General features: G+C 38.3%; 1 protein-coding gene across 1 annotated transcript; it reads right to left on the reverse strand.

The window, feature by feature from the left end:
• Positions 1 to 24: 24 nt before the first annotated feature.
• On the reverse strand, positions 25 to 9,248 carry FTH1 (ferritin heavy chain 1). The gene is made up of 4 exons (XM_072421785.1): positions 9,046 to 9,248; positions 4,175 to 4,321; positions 1,109 to 1,234; positions 25 to 290 (listed from the first exon to the last, which is right to left on the reverse strand). Exons 1-4 carry the CDS (start codon positions 9,145 to 9,147, stop codon positions 132 to 134), a joined length of 534 nt encoding a protein of 177 aa, XP_072277886.1. The 5' UTR covers positions 9,148 to 9,248; the 3' UTR covers positions 25 to 131.
• Between the last annotated feature and the right edge of the window lie 7,670 nt (positions 9,249 to 16,918).

Genomic DNA, 16,918 nt, shown 5'->3' on the forward strand with positions numbered 1-16,918 from the left:
ATAGACATCTGGACCACTACAAGACTCTGTGTAGAATTTTATTAGTGTCAAAAAATTTAGGACAGAAACAGAACTAGAAGATTTCATGAACAAATAGAAGTAGAGGCAGGAAGCAGGATACAGAATGAAGCTCAGTCATGGGACTCTCCTAATGTGTGCTTGTCAAAGAGGTATTCAGCCATGCCATTTTGTGGGGCTCCCATTCTGCGCAGGTTGGTCACATGATCCCCCAGCTCCTTTATGGATTTCACCTGCTCATCCAAGTAATGGGTTTCCAAGAAGTCACAAAGCTGCAAGGAGGCAAAAAAAAAAAAAAAAATATAATTTTTTTGCTCAACATTTAAATATTGCTTTTTGTCCATGATCGCTATGCATCACTGTGCTGTGGGCTAGAATTTATGACGTGCTGCAACCTTACTTCCTATGCAAGCAATGTGAAATGAAAGCATAGCTTTTAAGGTGCCTGCCCATTCCTATGTAAAACTGTAGAAAGGTCAGAAGCCTGGGAGCAAAGTGTATTATCACCTGGGCTTAGTGCCATATCCTAAGCCAGCTGGGACCTAACAGAGCCATATAAAAATGGCACATAGTAAGTCTGAAAGCTAAATTTGTTGATGACGTCAGCAACACTTTACATTTCAAATGATGGTAGGGCCATAGAGCTATTCCTAATTACTACAAACATTCAATTAAAAATCTTTTCCCAGCACCTTATTCATCATGCCAAGTTCATGGGGCAGTTTTTACTTATCTACGCTTTGAAGAGTGCCCTGTTCCCTCATTTTTTCCTTTTAATAAAGGTGAACTAAAATACTTTCAGACCCCCACCTTTGTGTGACACTATGCTCACATACCAGGCAGGATTCTGTGCAAGGACAAGGTCACATCTGTGTCATGCACAGCAATTACATAATCTAGCTTGGCCAAATGAAGATATAAATTACTGGTGACCAGAGGAACCATAGCCATCATATTGCTTGAGAATACACAGGAGTGAATATTGCATATTGTGCACATTGACAAGCAGCTTTCCATTTCATCAAACACTACTGCATTTGAAACATTTATTAGGCATTCAGAGATGCATACATTTTGACTTTCTACTCACATGAGGGTCATTGCGGTCTGTAGCCAATTTGTGAAGGTCCAGCAGGGACTGGTTGACATTTTTCTCTAGCTGCAGAGCACATTCGAGAGCCTCCAAACCACTGCCCCACTCATCACGATCTGGCTTCTACAATACAAGAAAAAAAAAAAAAGTTAGAGTTTCTCCAGGCCATTTTATTGGTTGTCCTTTACACATATTCCCTAGCACCTTATAAATACCAAAAGCATTCCACCACCTACAAAAAGCAAGGTAATTGCTGCAAATGCAAAAAGAAAAGTATGCAATAAATTAATAGCATGTATAAATTAACTCCAAACAAGAAAAAGACAAATCAAAACAGGACTTTAGCTCAACCTGCTGTAACAAGTCTGGAAAGCAGCCGGCTTCTGACTTGTAACAGCATGGAAAAAAACAACTGATATGCTTAACATCTGCACACACAAAGGGCATGCATCACAAACAAAATGCACTGCATAGCAACAAAAATAATTCAATTTACAGTAATTCATTTTACATTTCTAGCATAGCAGTGTTCTAGAGGTTGTAAAGGCCAAATCCACCCAAAGTGACATTTCAGTGCTACACACACAGCACATACTGGCTGGACATTGCCCTTTAACTATACTGAGCAATACACAGTGACATTCCATGCAAGACCCACTCACTAGAACAATAAAAAAAATAATCCATTGTCTAGTTTCACAGCAATAAGATTACATTTTGGAAGACTGAACACAACACTTAAATTTGATAGTAATGAGGGGTTAGAATCCCCGTCTGGATTCGACTGCTGTGTCAATGTTTAGTGATTGACACACACATTGACATTGTCAATGTTTAGTGATAGACCTCCCCAGGTCTCTGAAAATGAAGGAACACGGAGCAGTTTAGACCCTTCCCTGCTTTATTAGGCATGTATTCAGATTTTCTAGGTCTCCTTTGTTTACACAGCACATAATGCCCCATTCTCCAAATCTCTGTACCAATAATGTTTTAACCTCCCTGGCGGTATTCCTGAGTGTGGGTTAGTTTTCAGTGCCAAAAGCAGTAACCCCAAGCCACACTCGGGGTGGAATTGCCAGGGAGTTTTAAAGTCCTACCTGGATCCCAAGTGCCCGCGGCGTCCTACAGCCATGGCTACACAGATGCTGGCCGGCATCTACTCGTGAGTCCAAGGCTGGAGGGGGGGATCGTGGGGCTGGTAGGCAGGAAATTTGAAATAATGAGCATTTTTAAATGTACCACTTTTACATTTAAAAATACTCATTCATACCGCCAGGGAGGTTAAAGCGATATTGGAAGCCATCCTAAAACTTTTTCAAGAAAAGTCTGCACCTGGCCTCACTCCCCTTCATCGCTATTAGCTACATAATTAGATCATATCAACATACATCCAATGTAAAAAAAAAATCGGAATTGCTGTTATATTTAGAGAATTCAGATAATAAACATCCTCTAGTCATACCTTGGTGCAGCTAACACATCTATGTGGTATTTATTAAACAGTCTTTTGTACCTGCCTAAAACCTACAGCAGAGTTTACATTAGTTACAGACTACATTGGTTGCAGATTAACATGCCTGCTCTGCCACCCAGGTTTTAGAACCTTTAAAAGTAGCAGTTTATAAAGCCATATGCCAAAGTGCAGTTTTTGCTTGCTGAAGGTTTACTGCATTTGATCATTAATGATTACACTAAAGCTTTGCCTGAGCCAAGTTAGACTCCGTACATGAACTTCACCTTGATAGGGAACTCTAGACAAAGTTTTCTTTAATCCCAAGTAGGAAAAGTTTGTCTCTTTGTAGTAGTTGGCCAGATGTTCCCTCAGCACCAAGAAAGTCCTAATAAACCTCTCCAATGAGATTACAAATATGAGCTGCAATCCATGATGGTGGTTCTAAACCCTCCCTATGCCACTTTAACCAGATTTGGACACTTTTAGTGCTATATTTCTATTATATCTATATCAGGATTACACATGACACCAGTGGTTAGGACATTGTATCGGTATACAAATTGCTTCCTTTAAAAATTAGGCTTATATCTGACAGTTCTCCAGGACAACACGTAAGGTCTGCCACAGTCTGTAAGGTCCACATTTGTTCATCTGTCCACTGCACTGGCCTTTTGCTTTAGACATGGTAATGTAGACATTTCTCATCTACTGTTTTGATGCATGGAGTTCTCTACTTCCTATATCCCCTTCCATCTACCCTGCCCTACACAACAGCCCCTCCTGTATTTCCCTAATGGTTATTCTTCCACCAGTTTCTCTATATTAAACAAATCTGATTGAAAAATCTTCTGGACTGGAATATATATCAGGGTAATTCCTGATGTTTACATAATGGACTTTTGTACAACTGTTTATGTGTTAATTTTTATATCTTCTGTCTGTAAACTGTACTGTCTGTTGACCTTCTCAAAGTTTAAATGCAAAAAAAAAATTAATAAATAAAAGGCCTAAATTACATGTAAACAAAGCAGGAAAAATGTAAGGTAAATAGGAAAATAATCTCATCACCCTCCTGAAATTTACTTTCAACAGCACCGAGAAAGTGGGGAGGCGGCAGTCAAGCTCCATTGCATTGTACAGCGCTATTGTAACACTGGGAGCTTTCTAACTGGTACAAAAAAGCAAAGCAAGTGGGGTTGGGGGCCCAAGACAAATGCTCAGTGCCTAATTATTCAATCAATGATCTGAAGGCACACTTTTTTTACCAAGCTATATCAAAACACAACAGAATGTAATGTAGAATAGGGCTTTCTGCAGTGCCATCTGAACACTGTTGGATTAAAGAGATGCTTGCTAAATGATGCGGTCAGAAGCTGGCTTTTTATGACAACCCGTAAAAGGATTACCAACACATGGGTCAGCAGAAGGAAACACACAGAGGGGAACCAAAAAACCCAACCAGTCTATGTTCAGCAAAAATATCCCCAAACCGGCCTAGACAGAACTGATCTTTGGAAGTTGTACCCAAAAGGGTAGAGAAGAGAGGAATAGAAAAAAGACATTTGCGTGCAAAGAAAAAAAAAAGAATTTTCTTGAAAAAGCCCATTCACCTTCACATCCTGCAAAAATATCCTCCCTCCACGCTGGTTCTGCAACTTCATTATTTTTTCTGCATGTTCACGTTCTTCATGGGATTGGTGCAGAAAATATTTTGCAAAGTTCTTTAATGCCACGTCATCACGATCAAAGTAATATGACTGGAGAGAGAAAAGACAAATGAGTTATGCATGGGAAGTAAAGCACACCATCTGGGTCAGCAGCTGAAAACTAGTGTAACATGTAATGTAAACTAATTTTGTATCCAACACAGAGTGGCACCACAATCTAAAAAAAAAAAAAGTAAGCTTTAACCACCTGCACATAATATACAGCTTCAAGTACTCCAGTGGATCTGAAAACTTTTCTATACTATACCCATGTACCACAATTACAGAAGACAGTCCAATCCACTCCACTAACTGGTTACCAAGTAGTCAAATTCTGACATTTTTCAATTGACTGGGAAGTTGATGTCTGGATGCCCTTTCCAACCAACACTTGTGTTCTGGACATATTTTGCACTCCCCTTTTTTTTTTTTTTTTTTAGAAGTGGGCTCAATAACTGCCTTCATTAAATTACCATGGGGGTCCTTTAACACACATATTCAACCAATAAAGTCTTCCTGGTAAAGGAGCCTGCTGTGTAGCCTATGACCTATACCATTGATGTACTTTAAAATATATAGATGAGAGAAAGACGGGAGAAAAACCTAAAAGCTCCAGCACACTATCCCAATCACAGAGATAAAACCCATTAGACATTTTTCTGCCACAGAATAATGGTGTTCTTGTTATGGATTTGCTAAAAATAAAAAGATTAGTTATACTACATCCGGAATACGCCTACCTCTGTCCCCTCAGGACAAACGCTGAGCAGCGCAGCTCAGCAAAATGTGACAGCTGGGCAGTGATCAGACAGGTAAAAACAGTTATTAGGTGTGTGGATTAAGCAACTAAGGGGCAGCACGGTGGCTCAGAGGTTAGCATTCTAGCCTTTGCAGCGCTAGGTCCAAGGTTTGAGCCAGGACACCATCTGAATGGAGTTTACAGGTCCTCCTTTTGTTTGCGTGGGTTTCCTCTGGTTTCCTCCCACATTCCAAAAACAGTCAGTTAGGTTAAATGGCTACCCCCCAAAATTGACCTTAGACTGTAGTAATGAAATAGGACTATGGTAGAGACATTAGATCCTGAACCCCTTTGAGGGACAGCTAGTGACATGACTGATAATATGATGGTGCTATATAAACACAGGTTAAGGTTAGGTTTTAACAGGCAATATTTTAAAAAGCTCACACAGGATTTTAGGCAATAAAAAAGCATTCCCCTATTCATTTCAAAGGGAGCATTGTAATGGTTTATGAATTTTGTAGACTTTTTAAAACTGTCCAAACTTGCAGCCCAAAAGCTCCATACTGGAACACTGGAATGAAAAATTTCAAGCATTTTTTTTTTTATTGAATGCACTTTAATGCGGGAGAAACAGTCCATGTAACCTAAGCCCAATACTCAGGGACTATCACATAAGTGGGAATTCCAGTGGCTCTCTGCTGCTCAATATTTCATAAATTGTCAGACTGAGTGCATTTAGCACAAATACCTGCTAATACCAACTAATGCAAATAAGACTAATATACCTTTGAAGCTCTGCATTGCTTGCTGAAAAATGTAGTAAAAAGTGGTAATAACGCTTCAACAAGATCAAAGTCACAACACTTAGCCGTCATGTTTAACACACAGTTATACAACATTAACCTGTGCACTAGCTGTGTATATCTAAGGCTGTACACACTTAAAATTGTTGTTGCAGGAACAGAGTGACAGATCAAAGCCCTGTTCACACAGCTCCATTCTGATCTATAGAGAGGGGAGGATGACCATGGGACTGCTCACTGTGCCCACCCCCCCCACCCCGAGTTCAATCTGAGGGATCTACAAACGGCCACTGTACACGTCAGATTCTCACAGGAGATGAACACAACCATCTCTGGTGACAACCATCTAATGTTTGTACATAGCCTATGAGACAATGCGCTGACAATTTTATTACAGTATATATTAGCGCCGACATAACACAGCGCTGTATAAAGTCCATAGTCTTGTCACTAGCTGTGCCACAAGGGCGCTCACAATCTGTCTCTATCTCAATCATATGTCTTTAATACTGTCTAAGGTCAATTTTAGGGGGAAACCATTTAACCTAACTACATGTTTTTGAAATGTGGGAGGAAACCCACGAGCTTGTCTTTTTACGAGTAGCTGCTCTTCCATTCCAGTGACCTTTGTAGGATAATATTCTAGATCATTAGTTAACAATCTAACTATTGAAAGCTGAACGTGTTGTACATTGTGAGCGATCACTCAAGATTTTCTAGCCATGGATCAAACCCTGTTGTCAAAACCTAACTGCTCAGTTGTTACAACGGATGTTGCAATCAGATAATATAGATTCCAATGCACGTTTCCTTTTGGAAAAACTGCATTGTGTAAACATTTCTAAAATAAGCCTTTTCTCCAGACACTTTCACACGTACAGTGCTTGTAAACATTCATTGTTGCATCATGCCCAGCAGAGAGCACTGCGATCGCAAGACATCACCATCCATGCATCCCACGTGGTAGCTGGATCCTCCTATCACATACACAAACACTTAGAGGTCAGAGCGTCTTTGTATTAACAGTTCTCTGCCACGAGGCAGTAAGAATGAAGTATTTAATATCACTTAACCCTTCCTGTGATACGATCAGCTTACTTTAGATATCTATACATCAAACCCAAGCAATAAATGGAACGCTAGCTGCTTTTGTAGAATGACAGGGCCTGGCCATATCTGCTTATGCTTCATTTTCAGCATTGATCCGCTCAGAAGCCTTTATTTTAGAATGCTGATCAATAAGGCTTGATGATTTAGGAGCTAGAATAAAAAGACAAAGCAACTCAGTTTAGTTTTTACATACACTCAACTGGCAATGGTTAATTTTATATTCCATGTGTCTGCAAAATAAAGGTCCCCAAATCCTTACAAATTAGGTTTGCTGACTCCAGAACCAGCATCAAGCTCTGACCTAAACCACGCCAAGGACTTGTGCTGATTGCACCATTACTAAGCATTTTCTGAAGGTGTTTACATAAACTCAACACCTAGAAGTATTAGTTACAAATTTAACTATTCACAGACAAATGTGTATTCATGGCATTGGATAGCAAGCAAAGGAAAATGTTGTTCTGGTCTCTAGTGCCAGTCTGCTGGATATATTAGATTAGCCCACACCCTTCACTTAGTAGAGTTTGTTTACAGATGTTTGATTCGGATATCAAAATAGACCTCATACTATCATGCAATGAGGAGATAAGACTTATTACTTGGAGTAAGGTACAGGAAACGTCAGATGTTTTCATGAGCTTACATATTTATGTGCCATGTATTTTCCATTCATTAGAGGGTGGTTACTGGCAAAGGTCAGACTGGCATCCCAGCCCTCCATTGGAATGTATTAGGTCCTATTCACAATGAGGTTTCAACGTGATAAACATTTGATGTTTGAGCAGATTATATATATATATATAATTTTTTTTTTTAAGCTTATACAACTTCCCTGGTGCCAGCAATGCCAAGAAAGTGTAAAATGGAGCAGATGTTATGCTGCCCGCTGCACCTTTACAGTCTAGAAGCAAAGGTTCAAACCACATTGTATTAATAAAAAAAAAAAACCTGCCCTGCTGTAGAGTTGTAGCAGCCATACAAGAAGAGTTTTTAGGCGCCACATTTCACCCCAATAACCTGGCAATGCTGGTTGCCCTTGTATCAGGGAGAAGTCACATTGCCTGGCAGCTGTTCATAACCCTCGCTGCACATGTGCTGTGCTGGTTGATCATATTGAGGCCCGGGCAAATCTTGGCCGGATTTAACCTTTAAGGCTGAATTCACACCACTTGCATTGACTTTGGACAAGTTGTCTTTATAGTGCTTTTTTTTTTTTTTTTTCTCCAAAGCAACCAAAATATCTCTTTTGACTTTGTCATTGCAATGAGAATATCAAAAACTCAAGCATATAAACAGATTAGGTGTGCTATTCCTTCAACCCCCCGCCCCCCCATGCACCTTTTAGATTGTAAGCTCTTTTGGGCTCTTCCCCTCCTGCATCATTGATGGTATCTGTCTGTCATTTGCAATCCCTATATAGTGCACAATGATGTGTAATATGCTAATAACAAATAGAATGTAGAATAGAATATTTAATGCACATTTTAACTAGAAAGGGACGAGGTAAGAAACGGCAACTATACTTACATTAATTCTCCCATGCACCAGTTTGCTGGTGATCCCCCACCACCATGACACAGGACTGCTGGTCCTGTATTGTACATGATGACATCAGAGTGTAGAAGCAGCAGCCCCACCGCCGCAGAGAAGCACCAGCCAGAGGAGGGGGACTGGTCTTGTAAATGGGAAAATAGCTGCAGAAGCAGGAGATGCAGCAAATATATTGGCATTTTATGTTCTACAGAACATTTAGCAGCAACCCATTGCAAGGATCATCTTTTCCCTAATGGCAGCTTTAATTTGAAATGGAATTACTGATTGCCTGGGATGATGAAAAGAAAACAGACACAGTGATGACAGGGGAAGTAACTTTACACCTTACTACTCACAATTTGGCAACTTTGTTGCTGAACCATGTGATATTGGGGCTTACACGCACCATGCTGTTGTAATAGCAACCACCAGCCTACCAGGCAGACACTACAGCTGCTGGGGAACTACAAGTCACAGAAAGCCCAGCCTGGGAGTAGGCCGTATGAGGCCCCGCTGTTCTACCAGAGTTGGGTCACTGCCTTACTACCAATATACAAAGCCATGGGGCTGGCACAGAACATACGCACCATAGATAGGTACACGTAGGAGGCATACAGCTCCAGGTTGACCTGGCGGTTGAGCGCGGCCTCGCAGTCCTGGTGAAAATTCTGGCGAACCTGGGAGTTCATGGTGTCGAATGGCGGGTTCCGTTCAATCACTGTTGAAGCGCCAACCCAGTTCTCTAATTAGCAATCGGACAATCTGACGCAGCAATCTTCTGCCTGTCCCTTATACAGGAGAAACGTCCCCGCCCATATAGTGCTGCAACCTGCCACGCCCCCTGATAGAAACCCGAGACGCGATTGAAAAGGCAGCCATATTTGTTAAGGGAAAAAAATGTTATGCTATTGTGCTATATTATTGTACTACACGTTAGTAACATTCTAAGCAGTAAAAGGTGCCTTCTAACGTAAATATAGTTATTTATACCAGGAAAAGCCAAAACTTAAGATGTCTGTCATTTAAACTCAGCTGTGCTGCCAGTATTAAAGATGTAGCAGCCAGGATTCATTCACGTGGTCATAATCTACAAACATAAACATGTTTTTGTAATGCTGTCATGCAATCAAGAGAGACTCTGCGTGTTATAAAACTCACAGTGACACTTATTGTGTTCCTAATTATATGTTAGACGTGTTTTCAGTGCTATAGTTCTTCCAAATTGCTAGTTTACTAAAATTATAGTCAGTTTAATAATGCTTTGTTGCTGATACAAGATCAAAGGGTAGTGTAACGATCTTCAAGGTGTAATTATAAAGCATAACTAAACTCAGAAATTTCACTTTACATAAAACGGTAGACAACCCTTTTATGTAAGGTAAAATTCTGTTTGTTTAGGTTTTTTTATATCCCAAAAAAATAAAAAAGGGGTGCAGCACCGCCTCAGGCATGCGCAGAAGGAGCCTTTTCGTGAAAAGAGAAAAATTAGCTGAACTCACGCATTCACGCAGTGAGATCGGCAAGTTTTATTTTCCAACCTACATCACCCGACACAGGCGCGAGATTGGGTGATGTAAGTTAGAAAAAAAAACTTGAAGAAGAACCAGGAACAGGCGGCGGCTCAGAGACGGATGCCAGGACGACGCAGGACCAGATGGAAACCACATCTGAATGGACTGCCCCGCGGGATTGAAGGTAAGTGTATTTTTTTTTTTTTTTTAGCACTTTTTAGTTTAGTTTCTCTTTAAATAAAAGCTGTGGATAAAAATATCTGTATAAAAATAAATAAAACTGGAAAATTCAGTGTTAGGATGGTTGTGTAATGATTTCCCTGTGTATGCAATAGTTATGCAACTTTTTTTTTGTATGATTCAGTTTGGCACAAGTAGCAAATGCCCAAATCAGCTGTCCATATTTAAAATAAAGGATGGCCTGGACAGGGCTGGTGTTTATCGTATTATCAGAAAATAATATCATTATTCTGTTTCATGATTACTGTCCAGACCCTGCAATTTTGTATTGTTTGCTAACCGCAACCTTTTGTGTGATTTTACTGAAAAAAATGGATAGTTGGTGACCCTAATGTTCTGTTCAGATGGGTCTTGGATGCAGAAATGATGGAAAATCCGGCTGCAGGTTAAGCTGTGCAATACCCAGGGACATCATGAATATTACATAAATAAAAAAGTATAACAGTGGCCTGTATGGACTGTAGATCATAATTATGATCTATCTATCATAACACAAATATATTTACAAAACATTTTGGGGCATAATGCATATTTATATTTTATCCTAGAACCACTGATTGCTGACCATAGATAGGTCTGAGGAGTTTCACTTTGTAAATCTAAGTATCTACTTAGATGGACAATCATTTTTGCAAGTGCATTATTTTTTAATATTTATTAAAGATTCAAAGTACTATACTATACTAGATCATTTCTGCTATTTAGATACTTTTCAGGTTTTGAAGAACAGTCAGAACATTGTCCCAACATTCAAATTCCTCACAATGCATGTGCAGGTCATCATTGTATAACTTTGTCAATCACCATCTTTAAATAAGCTTACACAAGAGATGGCTGATAATGTTGTATAACTTCTGTTACTCTGACATCTAGATTATAAATATGTATAACACAAATATATTTATAAATTATTGAGGCACTTGCATGCTTTATATATCTTCTTTATTTTTTGTAAGGATTAAAGATTTAAAAGATATTAAAGATTTAAATACTATACTATGCTAGCTCATTTGTACTGTTTGATGCTTTTCAGGTTTTAAAGGAGAACCATAACATTCCTTCCAACATTCAAATTCCTTGCCATACATGTGCAGATCATCATTGTATAACTTGTCAATCATCATCTTTAAAAATGATATTTACACAAGGGACAGAGGGGAGATGGCTAGTCATGTTGTGTAACTATTGTACCTCAAAAATCTAGATTATAAATGAGTACAACACAAATATATTTACAAATCATAAACTATTGGGGCATATTGCATATTTATACCTCTTTCATACTAGAACCACTGATTGATGGCTATGTAGAAAATGGTATTAGGGGCTTTAGCTCAGTATTTGCTTAGATGCTCATATATTCATGGGATGGCATTTGTTTCTTCTATTTATTAATGACTTAAAATACTATACTATGCTAGCTCATTTTTGTTATTTTGATGCTTTTCAGGTTTTGAAGAACAAGCAGAACATTTCTTCCAACATTCAAGTTCCTTGCCATACATGTGCAGGTCATCATTGTAAAACTCGTCAATCATCATCTTTAAAAAAGCTAATTACACAAGGGACAGAGAGAGATGCTAAAATGCTCTAAGCTCTACATTACAAATATGTAAAACACCAATACATTTACAAATCATAAACTATTGGGCTACATTCATGATTTATATCTCTTGTGTTATCCTAGTACCACCAAAAGACTTAGGGGCTTCAGCTGAGTATTTTCCTGGATGTTCATCTATTTATGTGAGTGCATTATTTTAATTTTATGTATTAAAGATTTAAAATACTATACCATGCTAACACAATCTATTTCTATAATTTTTCATTTTAAAGAACATACAGAACATGCTACATTCAAATTTCCTGCAATACCTGTGCAGGTCATCATTGTATAACTCGTTAGTCATCATCTTTAAAAAAGCTAATTACACAAGGGACAGAGAGAGATTTCCTGATAATGATGTGTAAAATCTACATCATAAATATGTATAACACCAATATATTTACAAATCATAAATGATAATGGCACATGCATGAAATATGTTACTTGTATCATCCTGGATCCACTGATTGCTGGCTATGGAGGATAGGTCTTGAGAACTTTACCTTGGTTCAGTATCTACCTTGATGCTCATCAATGGATCTGAGTGTATCTGTTTCTTTTATTTATTAAATATATACAATACTATTCTAAGCTATGATAATTTCTGCTATTTTGATACTTGATACAGTTTTTTAAGAACAACCAGAACATTCAAATTCCTTGCAATCCATGTACAGGTCATCATTGTATAACTCGTCGAGCACCATCTATTAAAATGCTAGTTACACAAGTGACGAAGAGCGAAGGCTGATCATGTTGTGTAAGTATTGCAAACATGAACACAGCAGTGAATGGAGCTGTCAGCAAAGGTGTGTTCTAATTGGAACCCTTGTTTTATCCCAAAGCTGGCAGCTATAGCATTTTAAGGCAGGTGAATGGGCAAGATATGTAAAAGGTTTAGTTTCTGGGCAGGAAGCAGGAAATAAAAATGCAAATTCATCAAGACAGACAAGAATCAAAACATCTCTGTATTGAGGCTCTGTGGAAACAGCCATTCCCCATTCTAAGTGTTGCATGCTATGTCCATGACAATTTGCTTCAGTTACAAGTTTCAGTTGATCTGTTCTTCAATTAATATGTATGTCACTTGACTTGGGGAATACAATTTTCTAGGTGATGCAGACATTTTGATTTGCATACGTGTCTAGGTATAAGTGCACTTTCTCTGTATGTTTGGGCATGGGATGCCCAGGTATGTGGTTCCTTCCTCTGCACAGATGTCAATTCTGTGTCCTGCATTTGCAGTAACAACCACAGAACATGGCAGCATAAAAAAATGCATCTAACCCACATGGAAGAGTTTGATATGTAAAGAATATTTGTGCTGCTTTGCTCAAGAACACATTCTATCATGTAAATGCATTCCGGGCAAGGCAATTATAAATGCCTTTTTTTACAGAGCTGTTTTTTTTTTTAATTTTAATATAGAGTCACTTTAACCAATTCAGAAAGATATTTACACAAAGTCACTATTCATGGCAAAGTGACCATGTCTTTGTAAAAGGCACAATATTACTCACCCAACCAGTATTCTATCGTTACTCCTGTCTTGATAGCAGCAAACAACAAAACCAGGTGTTTTCATGTATGGAGGGCACGTAATTTCCTCCCCTGTGTTTTGAGCATTTTACATTTCTCCAAAACCCTGTGCTAATAATTAGTTTGGCCATTGAATGGCAAGGTACACACAATGGGCCTGATTTATTAAAGCTCCCCAAGGATGGAGAGGATACAATTTAATCATTGAAGCTGGGTGATCCAGCAAACCTGGAATTGATTTCTTCAAAGTAATATGCTATTTGCTAATCCTGAACCAGATCCAGTACAGGTTTGCCCGATCACCCAGCTTCACTGATGAAAGTGTATCCTCTCCAGCCTTGGGGAGCTTTAATAAATCAATCCCAATGTGAGGAGTAGGAGTTATATGACTTAGACCTATACTCCACTAACAATCCTGTTGTTGGTAAATTGTCCCGTGACTAGATTGCTAATATGACATGGCCCGTAGGTGTTGTCATAGGCTTGGCTGCACCCTCTCAGTGCTTACCAAGAACCTGTTGGTACACAAGTAATTAAAGCATGTTGGATCATATATTTTACGCAGAAAAGTTTATTTATCCCTTTATTACTGATAAGGCTATGCAGGTATTTTGGTAAATTATAATCATTTGCATTCTTATCTAAATTTAATTGAATGCATAATCTGTATAAATAATGTCAGAAATGACTGGATAAGTGTGAAACTTTGTACTTTGTTAGGTTTTGTACACCAAGCCCCTAGCATTAAAGACTCCCACAATAGAAAAAAAAAAGAGAACTCTGGGTCAGTTCACACACAGAATATATTGTGATATATAAAGCCTATCCACAGCTCAGATTAATCACGAGATCTAGCTACCAAACAAGATTTTTGGAGGCTTTATCACACCCAACCTCTACATACCTTAAAGGCTCCAGAGCCAAAACATGATTTATTAAGACTTAGATAAAACTAAAAAAAATAAAACTCTGTTCACTTTGTTTACTCTGCTATGTAGGTGGGAAACACAGGTGACACATGCCAACCTCAATCCTGCCAACCAGTGTCTCAACACACAAAATAAAACACAAAACCCAACAGGACAATTACATACATTCTAGGCATGAGCATTCTTATACTGTCATATCCCATGCATTTTTACATTGATAGAATATCAATATCACAAAGAGGTGCATATTGCTGTCATATAAAAAAGGAGGTGATATGGGTCTGTTGGTTAATGTCCCTGTGATCTGATCATCCAGGAAACAGACGTGTGATTTCCAATATTTTAAAAAAAATTTTATTAAACACAGCTTAAAATGTAGCACAAAAAGTGTACAAATACAATCATGTAATTGATTGGAATGGAGTACAAGATCATATCAAATACTATATGAATATTTAATACAATCGAAACACAGGGATGAAGGTCAGAACAGGATGATGGGATAGGGTTAGGGATCAGTGGTAAACTAAGTACTAGCAGTTAGACTGCAGGGGATAAGGTTGAGCAAGAGGTAGTCCAACATTGCCAAATTTTACTAAATTTATTTTGGTAACAACACCTTTTGTAAATAATATATTGCTATGGAATGATCTGACTTTCTAGAGACTGCTGGTAAGGTAATGATGGGGGTTGGGTTTCATCCAAAGCAGAGTGACGGATTTAAGGGTCATATTAAAGAGAATTATGGTTTAACGCGGCCAGTGTTGTTTTTCTAGCAAACTTAAAGATCATTCCTCAGGGGTACAAAGCTGGAGTAAATGAATGAGGAGGTTGGTAATTTTTCAGACATGTAAATTCATATTTGGTATAGAGCTTGGAGGCTTGTAGTCTTTCTTTGTAATGACTCACTTTGATTTAGGTGATAAAAAAATATTTTCTTAGTTGCTGTGATACAATCAAGTAAGGCTCCCTATGGACATGAGAATAGATCCTCCTAATCCAGTCATGTTTAACTAGAATTGGGTAATCTATAAACACCACTGGTTAGCTGTTATGGTGGAGCAAACCGGAAGGTTAGAGATCTCTAATTTTCCCCCCAGTTAGTGCTGTACTCCTTCTCTGCAAGTAAATAAACTTACAAGAGACAAAACAGCAGACTATGTTGTGCTTTACAGACTTTTTGCTCATATGATTCCTACTGTTGCTCTACATATGTATGTTGTTTATATTTTATTGTTGTTTTTGTTCTGTATGCACGTCTAACCATTTGTATGTTTTTCACCTGTAAACATACATTTACATATTACATACATTTTATTGGTCCTATAGCAAAATAGTTCTGAGTGGGAAAATGTTCTGTGCAAGGAAACTCAGAATGCAGATACATTAGAAAAGAAGAATCCCTGAACATATGTCTATAACACTTGTGTATATAAGCCCAACTTTCACATTTTAATAGTAAATATGACCTCAATCAAGAGGAATGTGAGAACTTAAAGAATATGTATACTTTTAATGAAGAAGCCCTTCTCCTACCTACACTGACCTAATCTAACCTACCCTCATATTATGTGATTAAGTATGTATCTCCCCTTCTATTGTGTGATAATTTCCCCACCTCCTAGAAGTTCTTTGGGGCAGGGTCCTCTCCTCCTCCTGTGTCACTGTCTGTATCGGTCTGTCATTTGCAACCCATTTGTACAGCGCTGTGTAATATGTTGGTACTATATAAATCCTGTTTATTATCAATAATATAAATAATAATAAAAGTCAGGATCCTGGCACCAAATTTAAACCCAAAGCCACTCTGCTGCCCACGCCAGTGCAGTGCAGGCTCTCTCACTCCTTTAGGCTTTTTCCTTACAAGGTAGATGGGTAAGGAAGAATCCCAAGAGAGGGGAATGAGACTATACTAGGAAAGGCATAGTCAGCGGATCACCATGGGATGTGATCAAATGGCAGACTCAGTACTCTGGCAGACATAATGGACAGTCAAACAGATAACAGAAAGAGAACACACAGTCAATATACAACATTAGTGTTACCAGTAGTACTTTGCAACAGATTTATAAAATTATTGGTTAAGAAAACTTGAGTGAGCCACATTGCCAAACATATTAAAAAAATAAAATTTTCAGTTTAAAAACAGGAAAGTTACAAAATATAATAATTGCAGCATTGTTTTTAACTTTTACAAATATGGGAACTTTCTTTCTACAGTGTTGTTTGTATCTAGGTAGGAGAGGTGAGTTAACTGTATACGATGATCACTGCAAATACAGATGACGCACTTGTTTGAGCAACCTTAGATTTTACAAACAACCATGTCTGGGAAATACTGGGATTTCCACCAGCCTCTTCCTCTGTACATGAAGTCTGTGGTCTGGACGCTAAACAAATGAGCTGTATAATTTAAACTCCATGACATCTATGATAACTGTATGCGTTAGATGAAACAGATGATAAATTGGATGAAACAGCACTTCCGTAATTCAAGAGAATTTTATTTCATATTTTTTTATTTGTTATAACATTGATTTGACACCTTTGAATAACTAAAACAAGGTTTGTTTCGCAATTCACTTTTTATGAGTGGGAAGCAAGGTCACATTTCTGTTTCCATAGCAGCCAGTCT

Source organism: Pyxicephalus adspersus, chromosome 9 (genome assembly GCF_032062135.1).
Source record: "Pyxicephalus adspersus chromosome 9, UCB_Pads_2.0, whole genome shotgun sequence".
NCBI lineage: Eukaryota > Metazoa > Chordata > Amphibia > Anura > Pyxicephalidae > Pyxicephalus > Pyxicephalus adspersus.